At 53.9% G+C, this 20,666-nt stretch overlaps 1 protein-coding gene across 3 annotated transcripts in view; it reads left to right on the top strand.

The window, feature by feature from the left end:
• The window catches only part of SPTB (spectrin beta, erythrocytic), a 146,364-nt gene that overhangs the window by 122,554 nt on the left and 3,144 nt on the right, over positions 1-20,666 (top strand). For all 3 annotated transcript variants that reach the window (XM_072838917.1, XM_072838916.1, XM_072838918.1), the window contains 13 exons: positions 155-433; positions 909-1,039; positions 2,131-2,335; positions 2,581-2,955; positions 4,341-4,585; positions 5,922-6,060; positions 6,507-6,591; positions 7,406-7,602; positions 7,878-7,927; positions 8,320-8,398; positions 17,455-17,702; positions 20,242-20,415; positions 20,616-20,658. In XM_072838917.1, the coding sequence (XP_072695018.1) occupies positions 155-433; positions 909-1,039; positions 2,131-2,335; positions 2,581-2,955; positions 4,341-4,585; positions 5,922-6,060; positions 6,507-6,591; positions 7,406-7,602; positions 7,878-7,927; positions 8,320-8,398; positions 17,455-17,702; positions 20,242-20,415; positions 20,616-20,658 (2,250 nt within the window). The remainder of the gene's footprint in view (positions 1-154; positions 434-908; positions 1,040-2,130; positions 2,336-2,580; positions 2,956-4,340; positions 4,586-5,921; positions 6,061-6,506; positions 6,592-7,405; positions 7,603-7,877; positions 7,928-8,319; positions 8,399-17,454; positions 17,703-20,241; positions 20,416-20,615; positions 20,659-20,666) is intronic.

Genomic DNA, 20,666 nt, shown 5'->3' with positions numbered 1-20,666 from the left:
GGGGCAGTTTTTATGGCCACCACCTGCTCTGCATTAGCTTCCCTGAGTGGGAGGCTGCCAAGGTGCCAGAGGTGGCCCTGGGTGACCTGCTGCAGGCCTGGCCCCCTACATGGTGGGGAGACCTCACCTCCGAGCCCTTCCCCTCTGGCCACAGACGCTCCAGAATGAGATCCTGGGCCACACACCGCGGGTGGAGGACGTGCTGCAGAGAGGGCAGCAGCTGGTGGAGGCGGCAGAAATCGACTGCCAGGACATCGAGGAGCGCCTGGGGCACCTGCAGGGCTCATGGGACACACTGCGGGAGGCGGCGGCCGGGCGGCTACAGCGCCTGCGGGATGCCAGCGAGGCACAGCAGTACTACCTGGACGCAGGCGAGGCCGAGGCCTGGATCAGTGAGCAAGAGCTCTACATCATCTCCGACGAGATTCCCAAGGTTGGCCCGGGCCGGGGGTGCCAGGCTGGGAGCCAAGGCCAAGAGGAAGAGCTGGGGCTGGGCAGTCAGTGGGCAGCCACCCAATGACAGTCCAGGTGTGTGAGGACACCCACCGCAATATACGCCCTGCAGCCGGGTGCCCCGTTTGCCAACTTAGATAGGATCTAACCCAAGATTTCCTCACCTTTTTCGTGTCACGGATTCCGTACTGATGGATTGCCATGGGAGGGAGGGAGAGATGAGGTGAGGTGTCTCTAAGGAGGTCTTTATGGGGCCAGAAGATCAGAGCTGGGCCTGGGAGGATGGGTAGCAGAAAAGAATCAAGAGGAAGGTAGGGTATTGCTGGGAAATAAGTATCAGGAAGGAATCATGCACAGTTCTCTTGTGAGGGTCCCACGAGCCTGGCTGCACCCCACCCCTCACCCCTGTCTCAGGCACCTCCAGGAGCAGGTGCCCTGATAGTCATGCCTCCTAGGATGAAGAGGGTGCCATTGTGATGCTGAAGCGGCATTTGAGGCAGCAGCACACGTTGGAGGAGTATGGAAGGAACATCAAGCAGCTGGCTGGCAGGGCCCAGAGCCTGCTGTCTGCAGGCCACCCTGAGGGGTGCGTGTGCCGCCTGGAGTGATTTGGCTGGGTCACGGGCATCGGGCCGGGGGCCCCACCAAGCAGGATCCTCTCAGGTCCCAGTGGGAAAACAGCAACAGGTTCTGGGATGACTGGGTTTGAGACAACTGCTTTCTGGAAGGCTGATTGGTCCAATTCCATTTCACGCCTTGTTGTTGTTGTTGTTGTTGTTGTTTTTTAAGTTTTCTTTCTTTTCTTTTTTTTTTTTTGTAAGATTTTATTTATTCATGAGAGACACACAGAGAGAGAGGGAGGCAGAGACACAGGCAGAGGGAGAAGCAGGCTCCATGCAGGGAGCCCGACATGGGACTCAATCCCGGGTCTCCAGGATCAGGCCCTGGGCTGAAGGCGGCGCTAAACCGTTGAGCCACCCGGGCTGCCCTCCCGCCTTGGTTTTGCATGAGTAACTTCAAACAAGGCCAACCGAGACCTAGTTTGCAAAAAGATCAGAAAATGGGGTAGAAAACTATACTCTCTTGGTGAATCAAGAGCTCCAATCTCCTGAAGAGTTAGATTATGCCAAGAGATACTCCAGAGTAACTTTGTTCTTCCCTTTATGGTCCAGAAGGTACTTCAGGATCTCACTGTGTCTCAGAAAAATCATTATATAGGTGTGAAGATAGAAAACCCCACCTGTCTAGCCAGTTCTGCACAGATGGGAGCCCACTGGGCCAGACATCTCAGGCTGCACTCCCCAGGCCCGGCCCTGTCCTCAGCTGTCTGCAGGGCATCCACAGCTGTGGGGCTTCAGCAGCCACCCCAAGGATTGTGTCCCTGGCCCTACAGGCCCCATCCGGGCTGCTGCGTCATCGGCCTCCTTGGGGGAACAATGAGGGAGGCATGGTGTCCACCCAGGACACGTTTTTGGACCTCCCCTGAGGTGTTCTGGCCTCAGGGATGGCTCCTTTCCTTGCCAGCACTTCCTGGGAAAAGCTGCTGTCCTTTCTTTTCACTTGGCCTCCCTGTCTATCCCTGCTATGGGGCTGGGGAGTTGTAGATGGGCTCCTCTGAGCTGGCTGCTCAGGGCTCTCTGCCTTTATCTCTGAGTGCTTTCTCGTTTGGAATTCCAGGGAGCAGATCATCCGACTTCAGGGGCAAGTGGATAAACATTATGCTGGGCTGAGGGACGTGGCGGAAGAACGCAGGCGGAAGCTGGAGAACATGTACCACCTGTTCCAGCTGAAGAGGGAGGCAGATGACTTGGAGCAGTGGATTGCAGAAAAGGAGCTGGTGGCCTCTTCCCCTGAAATGGGGCAGGACTTTGACCATGTTACTGTGAGTACTCACAGTAACTGCTTTCCCTGTTTTCTTTGAAGCCCTAGACACAGGAGCAGTCATCCCAGACACACACACACACACACACACACACACACACACACACACACACTCCTGCATAGAGATGGAGACATGCCAGTGTGAGCTTAGGCTGCCCTGGTTGCCACTTTGAGAAAGTCTGCAGCTGGGGTCATGACAAGGCCCTGGGGCCTTAATAACCACATTTCTGTTTATCCCACATCCAGCTGCTCCGGGACAAGTTCCGGGACTTTGCCCGGGAGACTGGGGCGATTGGGCAGGAACGGGTGGACAACGTGAACCTCATCATCGAGCAGCTCATCGACGCAGGCCACAGCGAAGCTGCCACCATCGCCGAGTGGAAGGATGGGCTGAACGAAATGTGGGCGGACCTGCTGGAGCTCATTGACACGCGCATGCAGCTGCTGGCCGCCTCTTATGACCTGCACCGCTACTTCTACACGGGCACGGAGATCCTGGGCCTCATCGATGAGAAGCACCGTGAGCTACCTGAGGACGTGGGGCTGGACGCCAGCACTGCAGAGTCTTTCCACCGGGTGCACACCGCCTTTGAGCGAGAGCTCCAACTGCTGGGCTTGCAGGTAACTTTTGCCCCTTGCTGCCCACCTGCAGGCTCCAGGGACCTGCCGTCCACCTCTTCCTGGGGGCCCTGGGCTGTCAAGGCCTCTTCTGGCTTCTAGAGGTGAACCCCCAAGAATGGACACCAGGAGATCTCACCTCTGTAGAAAAGCAACAGCTCAGGGCCAAAAGGCTGGGGGCTGTGGCCTTCACTGATTTTTTAGCTTGAAGTAGTTCTTCAAACTGAATCCTCAAAAAAACCCAAAGCATAAAATGCCTTAAAAGACTCTTTCTCTGGTGGTGCCACAGTGTGACGAGTGAGCACACGTATGGTGCTTTTCTAGCACCAAGTACTGCTGTCAGCGATACATGTAGTCACGGACTTCCCATAGCCACCCTCCAAGGTAGGTACTAGCAGTATTGGCATTTTACAGATGAGGAGAGCAATGCACAGAGAGTAAACAAGTTCCCCAGAATGTGTTAATAAACAGTGGTGCTGGGATTCAGATCCTGGCATCCTGGCCACAGACTCCATGCTGTCAGCTACCAGGGTGTTCAGTCTTTCTACATGGGAGCTAGAGGGACCCCAGGATCTGCTTAGACCCTCTCTCTCCATCACTGGGGTGCCCCGGAGGCACCTCTGCAGGTCCATAGGGCTCCATAGGACTTAGCATGATGGAAAGGGTGAAGGCAAGGGGCCCCTGCTGCCAGGGCCTTGGCAGCCTTCCAGAGGCCCCAGGAGAGACAGGCTAGCTGTGGAGCCCGCACCCACCCAGCGGGGTTTAGGGGTAGGACACCAAGGTGGGTCCTGCCCTGGTTCACTAGGAAGAAAACCTAGAAATTTGTCTTCCAGCTGGAGATGGGGCCTGCCATGTGGCTCTTGTGCTTTGGGGATGCCACAACCCCTGAGGTGGGCACAGGCCACTGAAATCTCAGAAATGAGGCTTCATTGGTATAGCCCCTTCCTTGAACAGACAGCAGACAGAATGGTTAAGAGCAGGGACTCCAATCTGCACCCCTCTCCTAGTGTGAATGACTCAGGCCACTCACTCTGGCTCCCTGTGCCTCAGTGTCCTCATGTCAAAAACAGGGATCACAATAGTACCTCTTTCATAGGGTGCCTATGAAACATGCCTGGCCCATAGTTACTCTTATTACAGTATTCTTGGGGAGATCACAGGGCAGAGAGTCCCTTTCACTCCCATATCCTCATCAAAACCCAAAGGATGGCTTGGGTCCACAGAAGCCAAACCAGGGAGCCTTGTCCCCCAGCACTGATGGGAGGCTGAAGACCTTGCCTTCCAGAAGAGCCCTGGGAAGGAAGACCTGAAGGAAACAGACCCCTTGCCCATCAGAGGCCAGAGACATGTCTTTCTGGGGAACAATGTCCAGTTTTGCCCAACCACAGGTACAGCAGTTCCAGGATGTGGCCACCCGCCTGCAGACGGCATACGCTGGGGAGAAAGCAGAAGCCATCCTGAACAAGGAGCAGGAGGTGACTGCCGCGTGGCAAGCGCTGCTCGATGCCTGTGCCGGCCGCCGCACCCAGCTGGTAGACACAGCAGACAAATTCCGCTTCTTCAGCATGGTCCGAGACCTCCTCTCCTGGATGGAGAACATCATCCGGCAGATTGAGACCCAGGAGAAACCCAGGTAAGGGGGGACATCCTCAAGGCAGCCCCACTCCTCAGCTGCTTTGTCCCAGAGGCTGGCAGACCAGGGTACTGCCCGAGGACTCCTCCTTGGAAGGGTGGTCTTGGACTGTGGGGGCATCTGGGGCTGGGTCCAGGCAGAAACTGGGCAGCTCGGCATCTACTGGAGGGACCGACCATTTCAGAGTGAAGGGAGCCCTAAGAGTGGCAAGAAAGACCTCTGCCATTCATACCTGATGACAGCAGGGCAATGACCACAGCTGTCAGTGAAAACAAGTGCTTCACACATCTGTAGCTAGGCAGGTCCAGGACTGTGCACTCTTCCCCCAGGGCTGGGGTGTGGAGGCTGTACCCCCCAGCTTAGGAAGGAGCTTGTTGTCCATGATGGGTAGGGGCAGGCTCATGGCAGTGAGACCCTCTGCAGGGAGCGGCTCTCCACGGACTGTCTTATTGGCAGAGGTCGCTGGCCCATTTATGTCCCTCTGCCCTCAAGTGCCTATCCCAACGGCCAAGACTATATATATTTTTTTAAGTTTATTCACGAGAGACACAAAGAGAGGCAGAGGAAGAGCAGGCTCCCTGCGGGGAGCCCAATATGGGACTTGATTCCAGGACCCTGGGATCATGCCCTGAGCCGAAGGCAGACACTCAACCACTGAGCCACCCAGGCGTTCCAAGACTTTATATTTTACATCTTTATTCAGAATGCAATTCACATTACATACTATTCAGCCACTTAGCATGTCCCATTCAGGGGTTTTTGCATGATCACCATGTACAGCCCTCACCACAATCTAAGTTTAAAAGACCTTCATCACTCCAGAAGGTAGCCCTGTACCCCTTCACAGGCATTGCCCACCAGTTCCCTCCTCTCCCCAGCCCCTGGCAGCCACAAATCTGCCTCCTGTCTCTCCAGATTTGCCTGTCCTAGACTCGTCACAGGAAGGGAACCATACAGTGCGTGGTCTTTTGTGACTGGCTCCTTTCACTTAGTGCGATCCTTTTAAGGTTCATCCATGTTGTAGTGAGTGTCAGAACTTCATTTATTTTTATCGTCAAATAATATTCCCAGGCTTCTTTTGGGGTCCCCAGACTCCCAGCCCATCCCCTGCCAACTGACCAACAGAAGATACTAGGGCACCAGCGTTCCTGTTGGGGCTGGATTAGCAGAGGACTCCCTGGCTGCCCAGAGAGAGGAGGAAGTGGGGTCAGATTCCCAGGCAGGTAGGGGGCAGCCCTGTTGGGCAAGACTTGGCATCAGGCAGGCCAGAGTCACCCAGAGTTTCCTTCTTCCCCAAACTCCCTCCCCGACCCCTTGACCCCACCCCACCTCCCAGGGATGTCTCTTCAGTGGAACTGCTCATGAAGTATCACCAGGGCATCAAGGCAGAGATCGACACTCGGAGCAAAAACTTCAGCGCCTGCCTGGAGCTGGGGGAGTCCCTGCTGCAGAGGCAGCACCAGGCCTCGGAGGAGGTGAGAGGACAGCGGGGTAAAGATAAGCCTGTACTCTTGCCTGTACTCTTGCCAGGCCAGAGAGCTTCCTGGGAGGGAGCCGTGGGCCATGGTTTCCCTGAGGGAGACTTTCACTCACAGAGCATCGGGGTTGTGTGCAGGCCCAGGGATTAGAGCCCCACCAAACCTACCCAAGGTTGGCAGCTTAGTAGGGGAGAGCAGGCTCATCACCCACCTAACTACCCACATGTGTGCGTGCTTTGGCGTTGGCAACATCCATTTCCTAGGAGAGGCACTCGGGCCTCAGAGAAGTTAAGTCATTTGCCCAAGGTTGCACAGCTGGCAAGTGGCAGGGCCAAGACTTGAAGTGAGGTCCATGTGACCAAACCCAGACTCCTTTGCAGGACCCATTTGCACACCACCTCAGACAAGGGAAAGCCCGAATTGTTCTCTCTCCCTTCCCACAGATTAGTGAGAAACTGAAGCAGGTGCTATCCAGGAGAAAGGAGATGAATGAGAAGTGGGAGGCTCGTCAGGAACAGCTCCGCATGTGTGAGTGCACTGGAAACCCAGAACTTGGGGGTGGCAGGAAAGGGTCCTGCTGAGGTGGGGGCAGGTGATTTTGATTGCCTAGAGAGAGGAGCCCCCAGAGCACCACTCATCAACAAGGTTCTGGGGCCACAGGCCTCAGGGGTCCACACAACACACCCACACAGGCCCGCTGCCGGAAGCCCACCCCTAACTGGCCAGCATGCCCTCTCTTTGCTTGCCCTCTGCTCCACCTAGGTCCAGGCAGAGCCTTAGTGGCTCAGCCTTTACTGGGAGGACACTGCCACTCGTACCAGGCCAGTATCCCTGTAGCCTGGGGAAGGGTCAGGTTAAGGCTCTAGAGCCTCCCACATGTTTGATCTGAGGCATGTCAGAGCTCTGTCCTCTGCAGCTGGAGACTCAGGAGAGGTGGAAAATCCTACCACTCAGGTAGGAGCTACACACGAGCCTTGATAGCTGCAAGGTTGCTTGGACACGATTGTGTGAGATAGCCAAGGGCTGGTCAGAGAGCGTTCAGGACAAAAGCCTGCTCCTCAAAAGGAGACCTCCAAGTTATGTTTTGTTTTCAAACTAGTATTTGTTCTAACTAATGTGTTTTTCAAATATAACTGTGGATAGAGAAGAGGAAGCCCCCCCGCCCGCCCCACATGGTATGGGAGGGAGTGGTCACCGCTGATCAGGGTGTCCAGGTGGTTCGGGGACACCTGTGGAGGCCTCCTGCCTGACCGCCCGCTCCTTGTCCACTGGCGGCCCCAGTGCTGCGTACTAACCGGCCCTTGGGCCCCGCGGCGGGTCTGTGGCTTGCTCTCCATGGCAGTACTGGAAGTGTGCCAGTTCTCGAGGGACGCGTCCGTGGCCGAAGCGTGGTTGATTGCCCAGGAGCCCTACCTGGCCAGCCGGGACTTTGGACACACGGTGGATAGTGTGGAGAAGCTGATCAGGAGGCATGAGGCTTTTGAGAAATCCACAGCCAGCTGGGCGGAGCGCTTCGCTGCCCTGGAGAAGCCCACTACGGTGAGCAGGGAACGGACGCAGCCCCCGCAGCCAGCCCTGGGGGGATCTCAAGTCCTTAGGCACCCACAGGCAGTGTAAAAGGCTTGGCCAGCAGCAGAGCGGGAAGGAAACCGGGGACGTGGGAAGTACTTCTAAATACAAAAGACATAAAGGAGTAATTTCTAAAAGAACAAACACCAGGTGTGTTGGGAGCCAGCTTTAGGGAAGGCTGGTCTGACAGCAAGCAGGCTCTTCTCGGCGGCTACTCTGATACCCTGGGCCTTTTCTTCCCCCAGCTGGAGCTAAAAGAACGCCAGACCCCAGAGAGACCCGAGGAGGAGAGCGGGTAAGTGTAGGGAGGGCCGGGCGGTGGACTTGGCAGGAACCCTTGCGGAGGAGGATAGGTGGGAAGGGGAAGGAGGATACTTTAATCAGAAACAGGCCCCCTGATGTTTTAATAATGCGCATGTGACCTGTCACACCTGGGCCACTAGCCAGAGAAATCTGGAGTGTCTGCAGCCTAGAGGCAGAGAGGAGCTTTTGTTTCCCCCAAATCCACCTGCGGCCTGAAGACCTGGTGCAGAAACAACACCCCCCTCACCCCCGCCCCTGCTCTGGGAGCCCGGACTGGGAGATAGTTGGCGCGTGTTTGGGGAGGGGAGAGTGGGGAGCTGGGCCTTGAGGGGAGGCAGTGGCCTCGGCGAGGTGGTTTCTAAAGAGAGGCTGTGTCTTCCTTAGGCCTCAAGAGGAAGAAGGCGAGACAGCAGGGGAGGCTCCCCGAGGTCCACATCGCACAACCACCGAGAGGACGTCCCCGGTCAGTTTCCTGTCCCTTTGGTCTGGTTCCTTGGAGTCCTTGCTGCCAGAATCCACTCATCCCTACTAGGCTCAGCCAGGGCAGAACCCGAGGACAGGCACGCACCACCCACTCTTCCAGACTCTTCCTTCAGATCAGGATTCTTTTTATTTAGGTTTCCTTAATTTCTAGAATAATTCCCCGCTCCTTCACCCCAGAGGAAACTGACATGCCGGGCAACTGGCATGACTCTTACTAGTTTGATTTTACCTAGTCTAATAAATTTTATTGTACAGATACATCACCATCGACATTAGGAGAAACAGTTTATCCAGGGAAGATTTATTTTTATATACCATTCTCCCATTTTCCCTCTCATTCCATCCTTGATACAGCATGCCCCCCCCCACACACACACACACTCTCACAAATAGACCATCCAATCTCACCTGCCCCAGCCAGTGAAGTGGGGACAACCAGCCCTCTAGCAGATCCCTCCCTCCTACTCAGAGATCCCCCTCCCCTTGCTGCTCCCTGGCCTGACACCTGTGGGCTGGTGAGCTTGGATGTGGAGCTAGTTCTAAAGCAGGATTAGGCCTCAAGGAGCCCTGCAGCAGTGAAGGAAAGCCCCAGGGCTTCTGGGTCACCAGGCTAGTCCCCCCAGTTTGTAGAAAAGAAGGTGTGCATCTGAGTCCTGGCTGATGGAAGTGTTGGGAAGATCCAAGACAGAACAGCTCCCAAACGCTTGGTGCACATGGCTTCAGGAAGGAATAGGTCCATTCACTGAGAAGACCCAGGGTGTCTGTGCAGGGAGCCCAAGAGGCTGTAACTCCGGTCTGGGAGAAAGGCCCTGGAGAGCAGCTTAGAAGAAGACAACACTTCAGCCCGTGCCTTGCATGGCTCACCAGTGCACGTACCCCACCTGTCCAACTGCCTGACCCAGCTTGCCTACACCTTTAGGGAGATGGATACTCTAGATGGAGATTTCCCATACACCAACCACCCCAGAACAATCATGAATATATCCCATGCAGAATCCTGGTCAGCTCTGTATTTCAGCCCTACTCACACTTCACACACACACACACACACACACACACACACACCCTGCCTCCAGCCTGGCCAGTCCTCCCTTTCTGAGCTGCACCGGCCTCCGTGTCCAGCAGAGGGCACTCCTGGGCTCCCGGTGGAGGGTCCCTTCCTCCCACAAGTGCCCTCTGAAGCTCCCATCATCGCATGTGGGGTCTCTGGTGGACTTCCTCCCAGGCCCCTTTTCCCCAGAGACCGCCCCTACTGGAAGGAGAACTCTGGGGGCTGCACGAACTGTGGACGCTGGGGCTGGGACTGTCCTGCACCGCCTGTGCTTGGGCTGTTCATCCCTGTGTGTCTCCATGCAGTGGTGTCCTGGGGCTGCAGGCTCTTTTGTGACCACCTGAGCAACTCTGTGATTTGTGTCGTGTACGTCTGTGCTAATGTAATTATGTGTGCATCAGAGCTGCCTCCATCCAGCACCTGAATGTCACTGGGTTTGGGGGAATAAAACGTGCTTGCACCTGAGTTTATCTCTGGAAGGAGGAAATGAGCCTACATTTGAGCCCCTTCCCAGAGAGCCAGCCACTCCGCCAGATGGGAAAGTGCCTGTGTTTGGTATGGGAAGAAACTGGATGGCAAATCAAGTGAATACCAGGCCTGAGGCCTCATGGAAACAAATTTTTCTGCTACTTCTCCTTTCTGAGCCCTTTGTTGGGTTTTTGAGGATCTACAAAACTCCAAGGGAGGGCATGATATCCAATTGGTCTTTGATGTGAGAAGAGAGGAAAATGGGTCCCGTGCAGGCTGGGACACTACAGAAACCGCAGGCCTCTCCCAGGAAGGGCTGGCAGTGTGCTTTGCCCCCTCTCCGGCCTGGCCTGGGTCATGGTGGCTCTCCTGCTGTCCCGTGTGTGTGCTCTGGTGTGGGTGCCCTGTAGAGTGGGTCCATGTGATGTTGCTTTATGTGAAACCCATCACTAGTGCATGCTGGCTTCCTGCTTGGGGCAACAGATGGGAGTGTACCGGGCACCGGAACCCCTGCCTAGGCTGCTGCACACCACGGGGTGGCCAGCTTGCCGGCCCCAGCCCCGTCCTCCCCAGGTGCGCGTGTCACACAGGGACTGCAGTGCCCTGCCACGGCAGGCTCTTCCTCAAGCACATCACTGTCCAATGCATTGCCTTCCTCACACCTTCCCACATTAGAGCATGTTCTGATAAAAAACAAAAACAACAACCACCACAAAAAAACAATCTATTCACACAGGTAAGTATGTAAGTATGTGAGAGGCCAAGCAGAAAAAACAAGATATCACAAAAGCCAAAACTTCTGGAGTGGAAGTCAGGACGTTGGGTTCTAGTCCTTAATTCTGCTGGAAGCTTCCTGCATGATTTTAAACAAACCACCTAATCCTCCTGGGGTTCCTCACCCTTATAAAGCCCCCTTTTAGGGATTACAGAAAGTCCAGAACTTTCCTGTATGTCAACAATGTACCTAAATAAAGGGAGAGGCTGGGAGAGGCGGCTTTCCCCCGCTTTCCTCTGGTCTCATCCTTAGTTTTAAGGAGCCTGTTCGCTTGTCAGGTACTAGTTGGTGTGAGACTGGAGATGGGAAAGAAGAGGTAAAGGGCTGAGGTGTTTGCCTTTGTCCTTGTTTGGGGAAGACCGGCAGGGTTGGGCCTTGGCTCCTGCCAGGGTCTGTACCCTGAAGATGGTTGGGCCCCGGGCACTGGATGGGGGCCTGGATGCTGGCTGAGCCATTCCTCTTCTTCTTTAGTGCCTGGTCCAGTGGCACCCTAATACTCCCTACAGGGGTTGAGGGTGTCCTTAAGCATTCTCACCTTCCAGGCCCAGAATCCCTGGTGTAACCTCTGTGGTGAGATGTTGTGAGTGCTTTCACAGAGGAAAAATGGTATTGCAGAGGATCCAAGTCACCCCAGGCATCAGGGTCCCTGGCCAACAGTGCTGGGATGTCTTCTGTGCACTGCATCTGTTTCTTGGCTTTGGGATGGGAATCGGGGCCCACTAAGGAGCTCTCCCAACAGGAGGCAGCTGGGTCAATGGGAGTGAAATCCCTGGAAAGGACTGGTGTTCCTAGGGGCCGTGGCAAGAGTCAGTCTTCAGGGTTGCCACTATGGGTAGTCCTGCCCTGCCTGCCTTGGGGATGTGAGGCTCCTCCAGAAAGCAGCTGCTGGGTGGTATTCATTATCAGGCCCACCTTCATCAGGGGGTCGGAGGAAACTCCTACCCAAGTACAGCCCACAGATGTCACTCTTCCCCGGGACCTTCCAAGACTGCCTGCAGCTGGCTGTCCCAGAGAGGACTGGGCATCTCAGTAGGGAAGAAGGTGGAGAGTGAGGCGCCTAGGTGCCTTCCTTTCCTCGGTCTCAGAAGTTGCTGTGGCTTCAGGGAAGTCACCGGCACTTATAAATGTGAGGGACATGGCCCAGGCACCCAGCAGGCACTGGGTCACCGCCAGAATACCTTTCAGCCGGTGCCTGGCTGGCTCCAGCTGCTGTCCCCGGTCGGCAGCCTCCCTGGTAGGCAGCCTGAAGTTTTACGCGGCGACCAGAGGCCGGGCTCCGCGGTCCGACGGACGGGACGTGGGTGTGTGTGGAGCAGCTGTGTTGCTTCTTGCCCAGGCAAGCTTTCCCCGTCCTTCCTCCCCACCCCATGAGGCCCGACGGAGCTGCTGCTTCAGGCATTTTTCAACGGATGCGAATCATGTTTGTTCATAATGAGCAGAAGGGGCCTGGGAAGGACTCAGGTTTTCCCCTACACCTGGGTGTGGCCCTGTCTCCCCAGGATGCCTGAATCAGCGTTGGGGAGCGGGGCTCTGCCTGCAGCCTGGCACTGCACCCTGATGCACCAGGCAACTTCTGGACCCCTGTCCACTGCTGGATGTGCTCAGCCCTCTGTGCTGACCTTCCTGGCTCCAAAGGCTGCCCCTGAATTCTTTCTCCCCAGCTGTGTTTCAGAGCATCCCAAATAGACTCAGAACGGAACCCAATTAACATTGGAGGCATCTCATAAATGGTGTTTGAAGCTGCCAACTTAAGCACTGGGGGTCGGATCTCGATGGGGGAGGAGACATCTAACTCTTTTTAGCCTTTCTGAGCGGCTGGCTCAGAGTCACCACAGGATGAAGCAGCCACCAGCTTCTCCAGGGCAGGGATTGGAAGAGCCCACATTGGTGGCAGGAAGAGTGAAGACTGCTCCCAAGGAAGCCCCACTGTCCTCCCGCCTGTGATGGCAGTGAACCAGGTCTCCCCATCCTGGTCTGAGACCTTGCACACTCCTCTCACTTCACCTGGTTCCCACCCCCACCCCCCCGCCCCATCATCTTCCCTGGTGTCCCAGTTGTCATCTCAGATGGCTGTCCCCTGGGGTCCCATGTTGAGCCACTTTGCTCCCTCATGCCACCTTCTGTGAAAGCCCTCCACCCCAGCTGCTCCTGCCTGCCTTCTCTGGAGGTACTTGTCTCTGCTCACCCTAAGTTGCCATCTCTTCATTTCTCCGGCTGCTTTCAACCCAACAAAACTAACTCTTTTTCTTCTCTTGTAAACAACTGTCTTCTGAACTGTCTTCCCAAGCTGATGGTGCACAATCCGCCCCACCCCTCTTCCAGAGGACAAGCGCCCAGACAGCAGACACTGGGGGAGTTCCATACAGTTCTTTGCTGTGGAAGCGGCTGGCTCCCCACACTATCTGAGTGCCTGAGGCATCGGTGATAGGTCTTGTATGGCCCCAAGCCCCTCCTCTGGCCCCTTCAGGTTTTCTCTGCCTCATCTTGTCTCCTTTAAACTGAGAACTGCATTGGGTAAGTGCTTTCCTCTGGAGCAGTAAGTATCTGCAGCAGGATTTTGTAGGAAGAACACAGAGTTTGGGACCAAACAAATCTGCTTCCTCTCTGGATGTGTGGCTGAGCAAGCTGCTCAATCTTCCTAACCCTCACTTCCCTGAATCCATGAAAGTGGTGCTGAGACCTGCCTCACAGGTGTAAGTACTGAGAGAGAGACTATAGGTAGAACTTCTGGCATCTACTAGATAACTTGTCTTCATTTTTCCCTTCATTTTTGCTCTGTCCATCACTGCAGTCCTTCATCTCTTAAAAGAAGCATTCTCCATGTGAATTCTAGCATCGCCAAAGCCCTCCCAAACCAACCTTCCCGGAGCACCTCCCCCTTAGTCCCCTTGAATACACACTCTGAGCTCAGTCCTTGCTGTGAGATCAGTGGGCATGACTATCACATCACAGGTGGGATCGCTCTTCCTGAGGTGCATCCTCCTCCCCTTGTTCTCGCTTATCAACCTCTCCTTTAGAGAGAAGGCCCCTCACTTGTGTTTCCTTGCTTGGGCTCACTGAGCATCTTCTAGAACCTCCAAAACACCCCATGGTCCCAGGCCAGGTTATTTTTCTCCTGAGACCTGGGAGAGTTGGTCATCTGTGTGCTGTCTTCTACGCCACCAGCTGGCTGGGGCTGGAAGTACACCTTCAACTCCTTTAGTCCAGAGCAGAAATGTACCCATCTTGTCCCCCCTTCTCTCCCCTTCTTGAACCTCCTTTGTGGAGAAGACCTCCGACCCTCTGCCTACTTCCCCTGCAAGCCAGCTTCCTAGCAAGCCAGGACCCTTAAAAGTCAAGCTTATAAGATTCTGAGAAGAGGTGGCCATGCTCTGTCCGTTAGGAACTGAGGCCTCTCCCCGTCTGACTACAATCCTGTGAGATCCCCAAAGCCTCTCCTCTCTGTGCCTCTTCCTCCCAATGTCCCCCAACTGGCAGCCAATGCTGCCTGTCCCCTGCCCTCCTCTGAAATCGTGATCCCAGCAGCCAGCTCACCCACCCTCCTCTCAGACGCCCCCACTTCACCCACCTGTTCCCCAAGCCAGAGAATCTGGCTCCACACTGCAGGCAGCCCCTCCCCTTATTCCAGCCCTCACCTCAGTCCATTCTCCCTCGTGCTGTCACTCCCATTTATAGTCTAGATTTCTCAACTGCTCCAGCCTGACCCCTAGAATTTCCTCCAGTCCCCCTCTTTCAGCCCCTCGCAGTGGTATCTGCAGGCGAGGTACCCTCAACAGTACAGGTGTGATCTGTGCACCGTCCTCATGAGCTAGGGACTGAAGCAGCCGACTACCTTACAACACGGAGGAGAGAAGGGAATCTTAGATCATCTCCCCTCTCCAGGGCCCTTTGGCAGGACGTGCCTGTCTCTACAGCACGCATGTAGCAGCTCTGGGCCCCAGCTCCTCACCTACCATCCCCTCTTGGTGCTCTTTTGTCCACAGATCCCTCCCTTGTAGGCCAAGGTAGTCTCTTCATATCCGAGCACAGCATAGTTCCAGGGGCAGCAGGAAAATGCTCACCTCCTCCTCGCCCTTCCCTAGCTTTAAGAAGACAGCACAAAGCTGTCTTCCCCCTGGGGCCTGGGAAAGAAGGTCCTTCTGGCCACCATGCCCCATCTTTCTCATCAGTGGCTCCTCCCTTGGCCCAGAAGAGCAGCTCTGCTGGCCCTAGACCTGGGAGGGGGGCATCAACTGCCAAACACTTCCACCTCTTGCCCTCATTCTTGGCTCCTCCTCAAGCCCTAGCCACGGAGGGGACAGAGTGGCTTTTAAATGATCTCCACATGAACAGTCAAGAGCACAAAAAAAAAAAAATCTTTGCATACATTGGAAAACCCTGTTTTCTCAAACCCATGACACGGCCATGCAACTTTTGATCATGCAGGCCATGGCCTCCAAATATCCCTGCTAGGGAATGTGGGTCAGGCGCTTATTAGGTGGAAGAAGAAGAAAGGTTAGGATTAAGTTGGGAGGCAGTACTGGAAAAAGCTGCCTTTATTTCAGAGAAAGGAAAGAGAACAGAAGCATGGGAAGAATATGTGGATACAGTCCCTAATAAAACCAGTCCCAGGAGGGCAGGAGCTGAGTGAGGAAAGGCAAACGTGGCAGTGACACCCCACAGCAGGTGCAGGGAAAGCTCTGGCCCATAACCAAGAGGAGCATGCAGCCAGATGGAGAGGCAGGGGATGAAAAGAGGCTCCACTTTCTGCATTCATGATCCACCCTCCACCCCCACCACCACCAAGCTTTATACCCAATCAGAGGGGTGACCTGAATGAGGCCCCAGCAAAAGCCCAAACCCAGGCTCCCAGGCTCCCAGGATCATCCCTGCCAATCCTGCCCTCCCTTCCTGCTAGAGGATGATCCAGGCAGGGCTTTGGGGCCTCTAGATCCTTGTGGCCAATGCTACCTCACTACAGACACTTGAAGATACAAGTATGCTACAGATACTTAAAGATGAGTATGAGCCAGCCACAGCTCTCATGGGGCTCTAAGACAGGAAAAGACAAAAGACCTAAAGACATAATTAAAAAGACAAAACAAAACAAATCCCTGGCCTAATTCTAGAGTGCATGCTGTCACTTCTGATACTTATTAGCTGTGTGGCCTTGGGTAGGTCACTTAACTTCTCTGAGCATAGATTTCCTCGTAGATTGAAGGTGTTAAACTAGGTTAGTGGTTTTCTAACTTTGCAGTCATATTATCCTTTCTTTAAAGGAGATCTTACTGGAATCCCAACTCAAAACTATATACTGGTCAGTCCTAATTCAATGGGATACTACCTTTCTTCCAACCACTGCGTCAGACATGTGCATTGAGTCCGTCCATTGCTTTACTACATCTTAGGCAGTCTTTGGTCACTTCGAGCTGTTAAAAAGCATACCCAGTGTGTTTCGGTGTAAAGCTTCAATCTGCTATCCAATGTAGTGTCCACATTCTCCCATCCACTACTTCTCTATTTCAGGTGGGATACATGGTCTGAAGGACCCACAATGGGGAGCACAGGGTCCCTGCTCTACTCTGGCTCCTCCAGGCCTCCACCTTGTCAGGCAAGAAGCAAATAGCAAAGGGGATGGTCTCTCCTGCCTGGGGGTGGCTCTGGGCCTCCTCGGCTGAGGCCCTTGTTCTTTCACGGGTCTGGACGTAACTTGCTCAAGGACCTGATGCTTGATGCTGTAAGGTCTCTAGAAGTCAGGCCTTTGAGGCAGGGCTCTGACCAGATGGCTCAAGCTAGGCTGCCTTCGCTCATGCTCACTTGGCACACAGAATCTACCCATAGGTGCCCTTCCTGGTTGCCCCCACTGCGGCCATCAGTCCCACCCTCTTCTTCTGAAGATCACAAAGGCCTCTGCATATGGGGAATGGGAGGTCTGCTCCCCTCCTTGTGGATGTCTGATGTACACCCCTCACTTGGCAGGGGGCAGAGCACCCCACCACCCACAGGAAAGTACAGGGAACTAAAAGCGACAGCTTTCCCCCAAAGCAATGACTTCTTCTGTGGTGACTCTCGACTTCAGCTGCTCTTTACAGAGTGTGAAGCTTATTCAGAAACACCAACGTGCTGAGCCCACTCCAGGGTGTATTTTACTAAAGTTCCCAAGGTGATTGTAAAAGGCAGCCAGGGTTAGGAACCACTGCCCTACTCCAACAACTCCCTGTGCAAGGACGGGAGCAGGACCAGTTAGTCCAGCACTGTGACCAGGGAGGATCCAGGTTCTCCTTTATAAGGTGATAGGCGAGACTTACAGCTGGGTCTCCTTGGCTCCAGGGCCTTAGACACAAGCAGGTACCAGCGGTTTCTATTCAACATCCATGAACATGTTTTTCACACCTGTGTCAGCAGCGGAAGCCTTCATATGAAATCTTGCTGGTGCCTGCGTGTAACTCAGTTGCAGGAGCAGGGGTAGGGGCCTGGAGCCACGCAGTGATCCAGGGCTCTGCCAGTAGCACCGGAAAGCCCCAGCATTGAAGTCATCACCCAGGCCCCTCCGCTTACTCAAAGAATCTCCTGTCACTATGTTAGAGGCCAGGAAGGAGTGGGGATGGAGCCAGAGGCATGGGAAGAGTCTAGGGAAGCAGAACCAGAGAGGAACCAGGCTGGGGGGGGCGGGGGGGGGCTCATACTTCCCGGTCCTGCGGAGTAGCCGTCCCTGGGTCTGAACCCCTAGCAAGGTGTGCTCCTCCCATATGCCCCTGAGCAGGGGGAAGAAGAGAGGCAGTGGCCTCAGGACCTGCAGCCGCCCCTCCCTCCAGGGCCGCAGGAGAAATCCAGTGGGGATGAGAGGCCCGCCACAGAGCCTCTCTTTAAGGTCCTGGACACGCCTCTGAGCGAGGGTGATGAGCCTACAACGCTGCCAGCCCAGCGGGACCACGGGTACAGCGTGCAGATGGAGGGCTACCTGGGACGCAAGCATGACCTGGAGGGGCCCAACAAGAAGGCATCCAACAGGTGTGTGAGGGAGGGGCCCCCGGTGGGTGGGGCGGGCGGCTCCCAGGGGCTTCTCCACCTGCAGAGCCTGTGCAACACCACAGCCATGTGGTAGGGGAGAGAATGCTTTTTTTTTTTTTTTTTTTAAGATTTTATTTATTCATGAGACGCAAAGAGAGAGAGAGAGAGAGAGAGGCAGAGACACAGGCAGAGGGAGAAGGAGGCTCCATGCAGGGAGCCTGATGTGGGACTTGATCCCGAGACTCCAGGATCACACCCTGGGTTCAAGGCAGGTGCTAAATCGCTGAGCTACCCAGGGATCCCCGAGAGAATGCCTTCTGAGAACTCCCGGGCCCCCCTTTGGGCCAGCATGATGGGAAGAGCATATCTTCAGTTTGAACGATGAGTTCAAACCCTATGCCCCTGTAGAAGTTACTCCACCTTCGTTTCCCCATGATGAGGAGAACCTGCCACCTTGGTACAGATTCCCAAGCCTGGCACAGAGTAGGTTCTCAGTGAATACTAGCTACTATTCTTATCCCAGGGCTGGGTAACAGGTAAGGTCTTGACAGTAACAATAGATCCTTGACCAAGTCCCACTTTTTAACCAATCTGGGCCGGTTTCCCCAGCTGTCAAATAGGAGAATGGGGTTGGCATACATGGCTTCCAGAGGTCCCTCCCAGTGCTGTCATACAGCAACTCTGTGACCCTGAGGAACTCATTCGAAGGCTGTGTCCTTTCCTGGCTCTGAGGCAATTATGTCCTTGAGTTCAGTCTGTCCAGGGCTTTCTACCCAAGGTCCCTGGGGGCCTCTGTTTTCAGGCAGCATGCCAGGGCCTCATGGACACAGAGCAGCATCACGAGGTTGAAGCCAGCCATGTTCCCAGGGCCAAGTGGCAGCATACAGAGTCTGGGCAGGGCAGGGGGACATACTAAAGCTCAAATTCCAAAAATGAACCTGGGGACCCAACCACCCTGAAGTTTATTATTGATACAGAATCCACCAGAAATGGGGAAACCAGCATTTACTGAGCACCTACTATGTGCCAGGCTTTGTGAAGACCAATTACATCTTCACAACCACCTTGTGATATCAAGGTTTCTATTTTGCAGATAGAGAAACAATTTCAGAGAAGGCATTTGTTCAAGGCAGGATTTTACTCCAGGATACAGCTCCTCCTTAGCAACGGCCTTCCTTGGGCTACAAGCTCAAAGAAGGTAGTAAGAGCTACAGGAAAGATGTATCTTTCCTGGAGGATCTTCTCTGGGTGTCAGAATCCTGGGCTCCATGAAAGGGCTCTGCTGCCAGCTTGTCCAGTACAGGTCAAGTTCTCTCTTTGAACTTGCTATCCTTCCTCCCTCTGTGCCCTGCATGCCTCCACCTTCCTGCCCCCTATAGGGGGGGAGGGAGGAGGACGAAAAGCTTACTGTTGCTCTGTTCCCCAGCATTCATTCCTATGAAAAGTGAAGTCACCGCATGTCCCATTGGTCAGTGAAGGGGCTGAGGTTAGCCCACACATGAGCTTCTAAGCTTGTCACCAAACATCAGTTGAGTCTTGATTTGCACAAAAGTGTTTCTTTAAAAAATGCTAGGACAGGAATCCCTGGGTGGCGCAACGGTTTGGCGCCTGCCTTTGGCCCGGGGCGCGATCCTGGAGACCCGGGATCGAATCCCACGTCGGGCTCCCGGTGCATGGAGCCTGCTTCTCCCTCTGCCTGTGTCTCTGCCTCTCTCTATCATAAATAAATTTTAAAAAATTAAAAAGAAATAAAAATAAAAAATGCTAGGACAGTATACTGGGCATATCTCAATAAAGCAAAAACTAACAACCAGAACAAAATGCTACTCTATTCACAGTTCAGTGGTGAGAGTCACATATACTCATGGATGCAGAAAGGCTTTGAAAGTTAAGTTTACACAGTTGTTCTTAGATGCAATAATTCTACTTCTTAGAAATGTATTTCAAGGTAAGATCAGGGTTATAGCAAAGATTTATGCATGAATGTTTATCACAGTGCTGTTTAAATTGCACTGTTTAAATTTCCAGTAATTACAAGGCCCATCACTAAAGGGATTATTTATATACAGAATGGGGTACCATATAGCAACTCAAAATTATTTTTAGGAAAGATTTGAAGGATATGTAAAAATATTCATATGTTTTTTGTTTTAGATTTATTTTTAGAGACAGAGTAAGAGTGGGCATGAGTGGGAGGGGCAGAAGGAGAGGGGGAGAGAATTTCCAGCAGACTCCCTGCTAAGTAAGCATGGTGCCCAACTCCCTGATGAGCATGGATCATGACCTGAGCTGAAACCAAGAATTGGGAATTGGATGCTCAACTGACTGAGCCACCCGTTATATATATGTGAATAGAAGAAAATATATAAAATGTTGATAGCTAGTTTTTGGTAGTGGAATTACATGCAGATGATTTTTATTGCCTTTTTTAACTGTAAAATGTGTTATTACTTATTGGGGCAAAAATGGTATAATAAAGAAAAAATTGGTTAAGCTGTAAGAATGGATTCCAGAACTGTTGTACCCTGTATTTTCGCAGGTCCTGGAACAATCTGTACTGTGTGCTCCGGAACAGTGAGCTGACCTTCTACAAGGATGCCAAAAACCTGGCTCTGGGGGTCCCCTACCATGGGGAGGAGCCCCTGGCCCTGAGACACGCCATCTGTGAGATTGCTGCCAACTACAAGAAGAAGAAGCATGTCTTCAAGCTGAGGTGAGGCCCCTCCTGTCCCTGGCTGTCCCTGGCCACTTAGTTCAGCATTCGTGGCTGGATAGGAGCTCCCTGTATGAGACCAGCTCCACGCCTAAAGTTGCCCCTCAGGGATTTTTTGAGTCAAAGGTGCTGTGCTGCCTGGGAGGCTCCAGGTCATGGGGAGGCTCCAGGCTCCAGCAGGAAACCCTTTTTTGTCTTAGGCTGAGCAACGGCAGTGAGTGGCTCTTCCACGGCAAGGATGAGGTGAGTGC

Source organism: Canis lupus, chromosome 9 (genome assembly GCF_048164855.1).
Source record: "Canis lupus baileyi chromosome 9, mCanLup2.hap1, whole genome shotgun sequence".
Lineage (NCBI taxonomy): Eukaryota > Metazoa > Chordata > Mammalia > Carnivora > Canidae > Canis > Canis lupus.
This window is presented reverse-complemented; position numbering and strand designations above follow the sequence as displayed.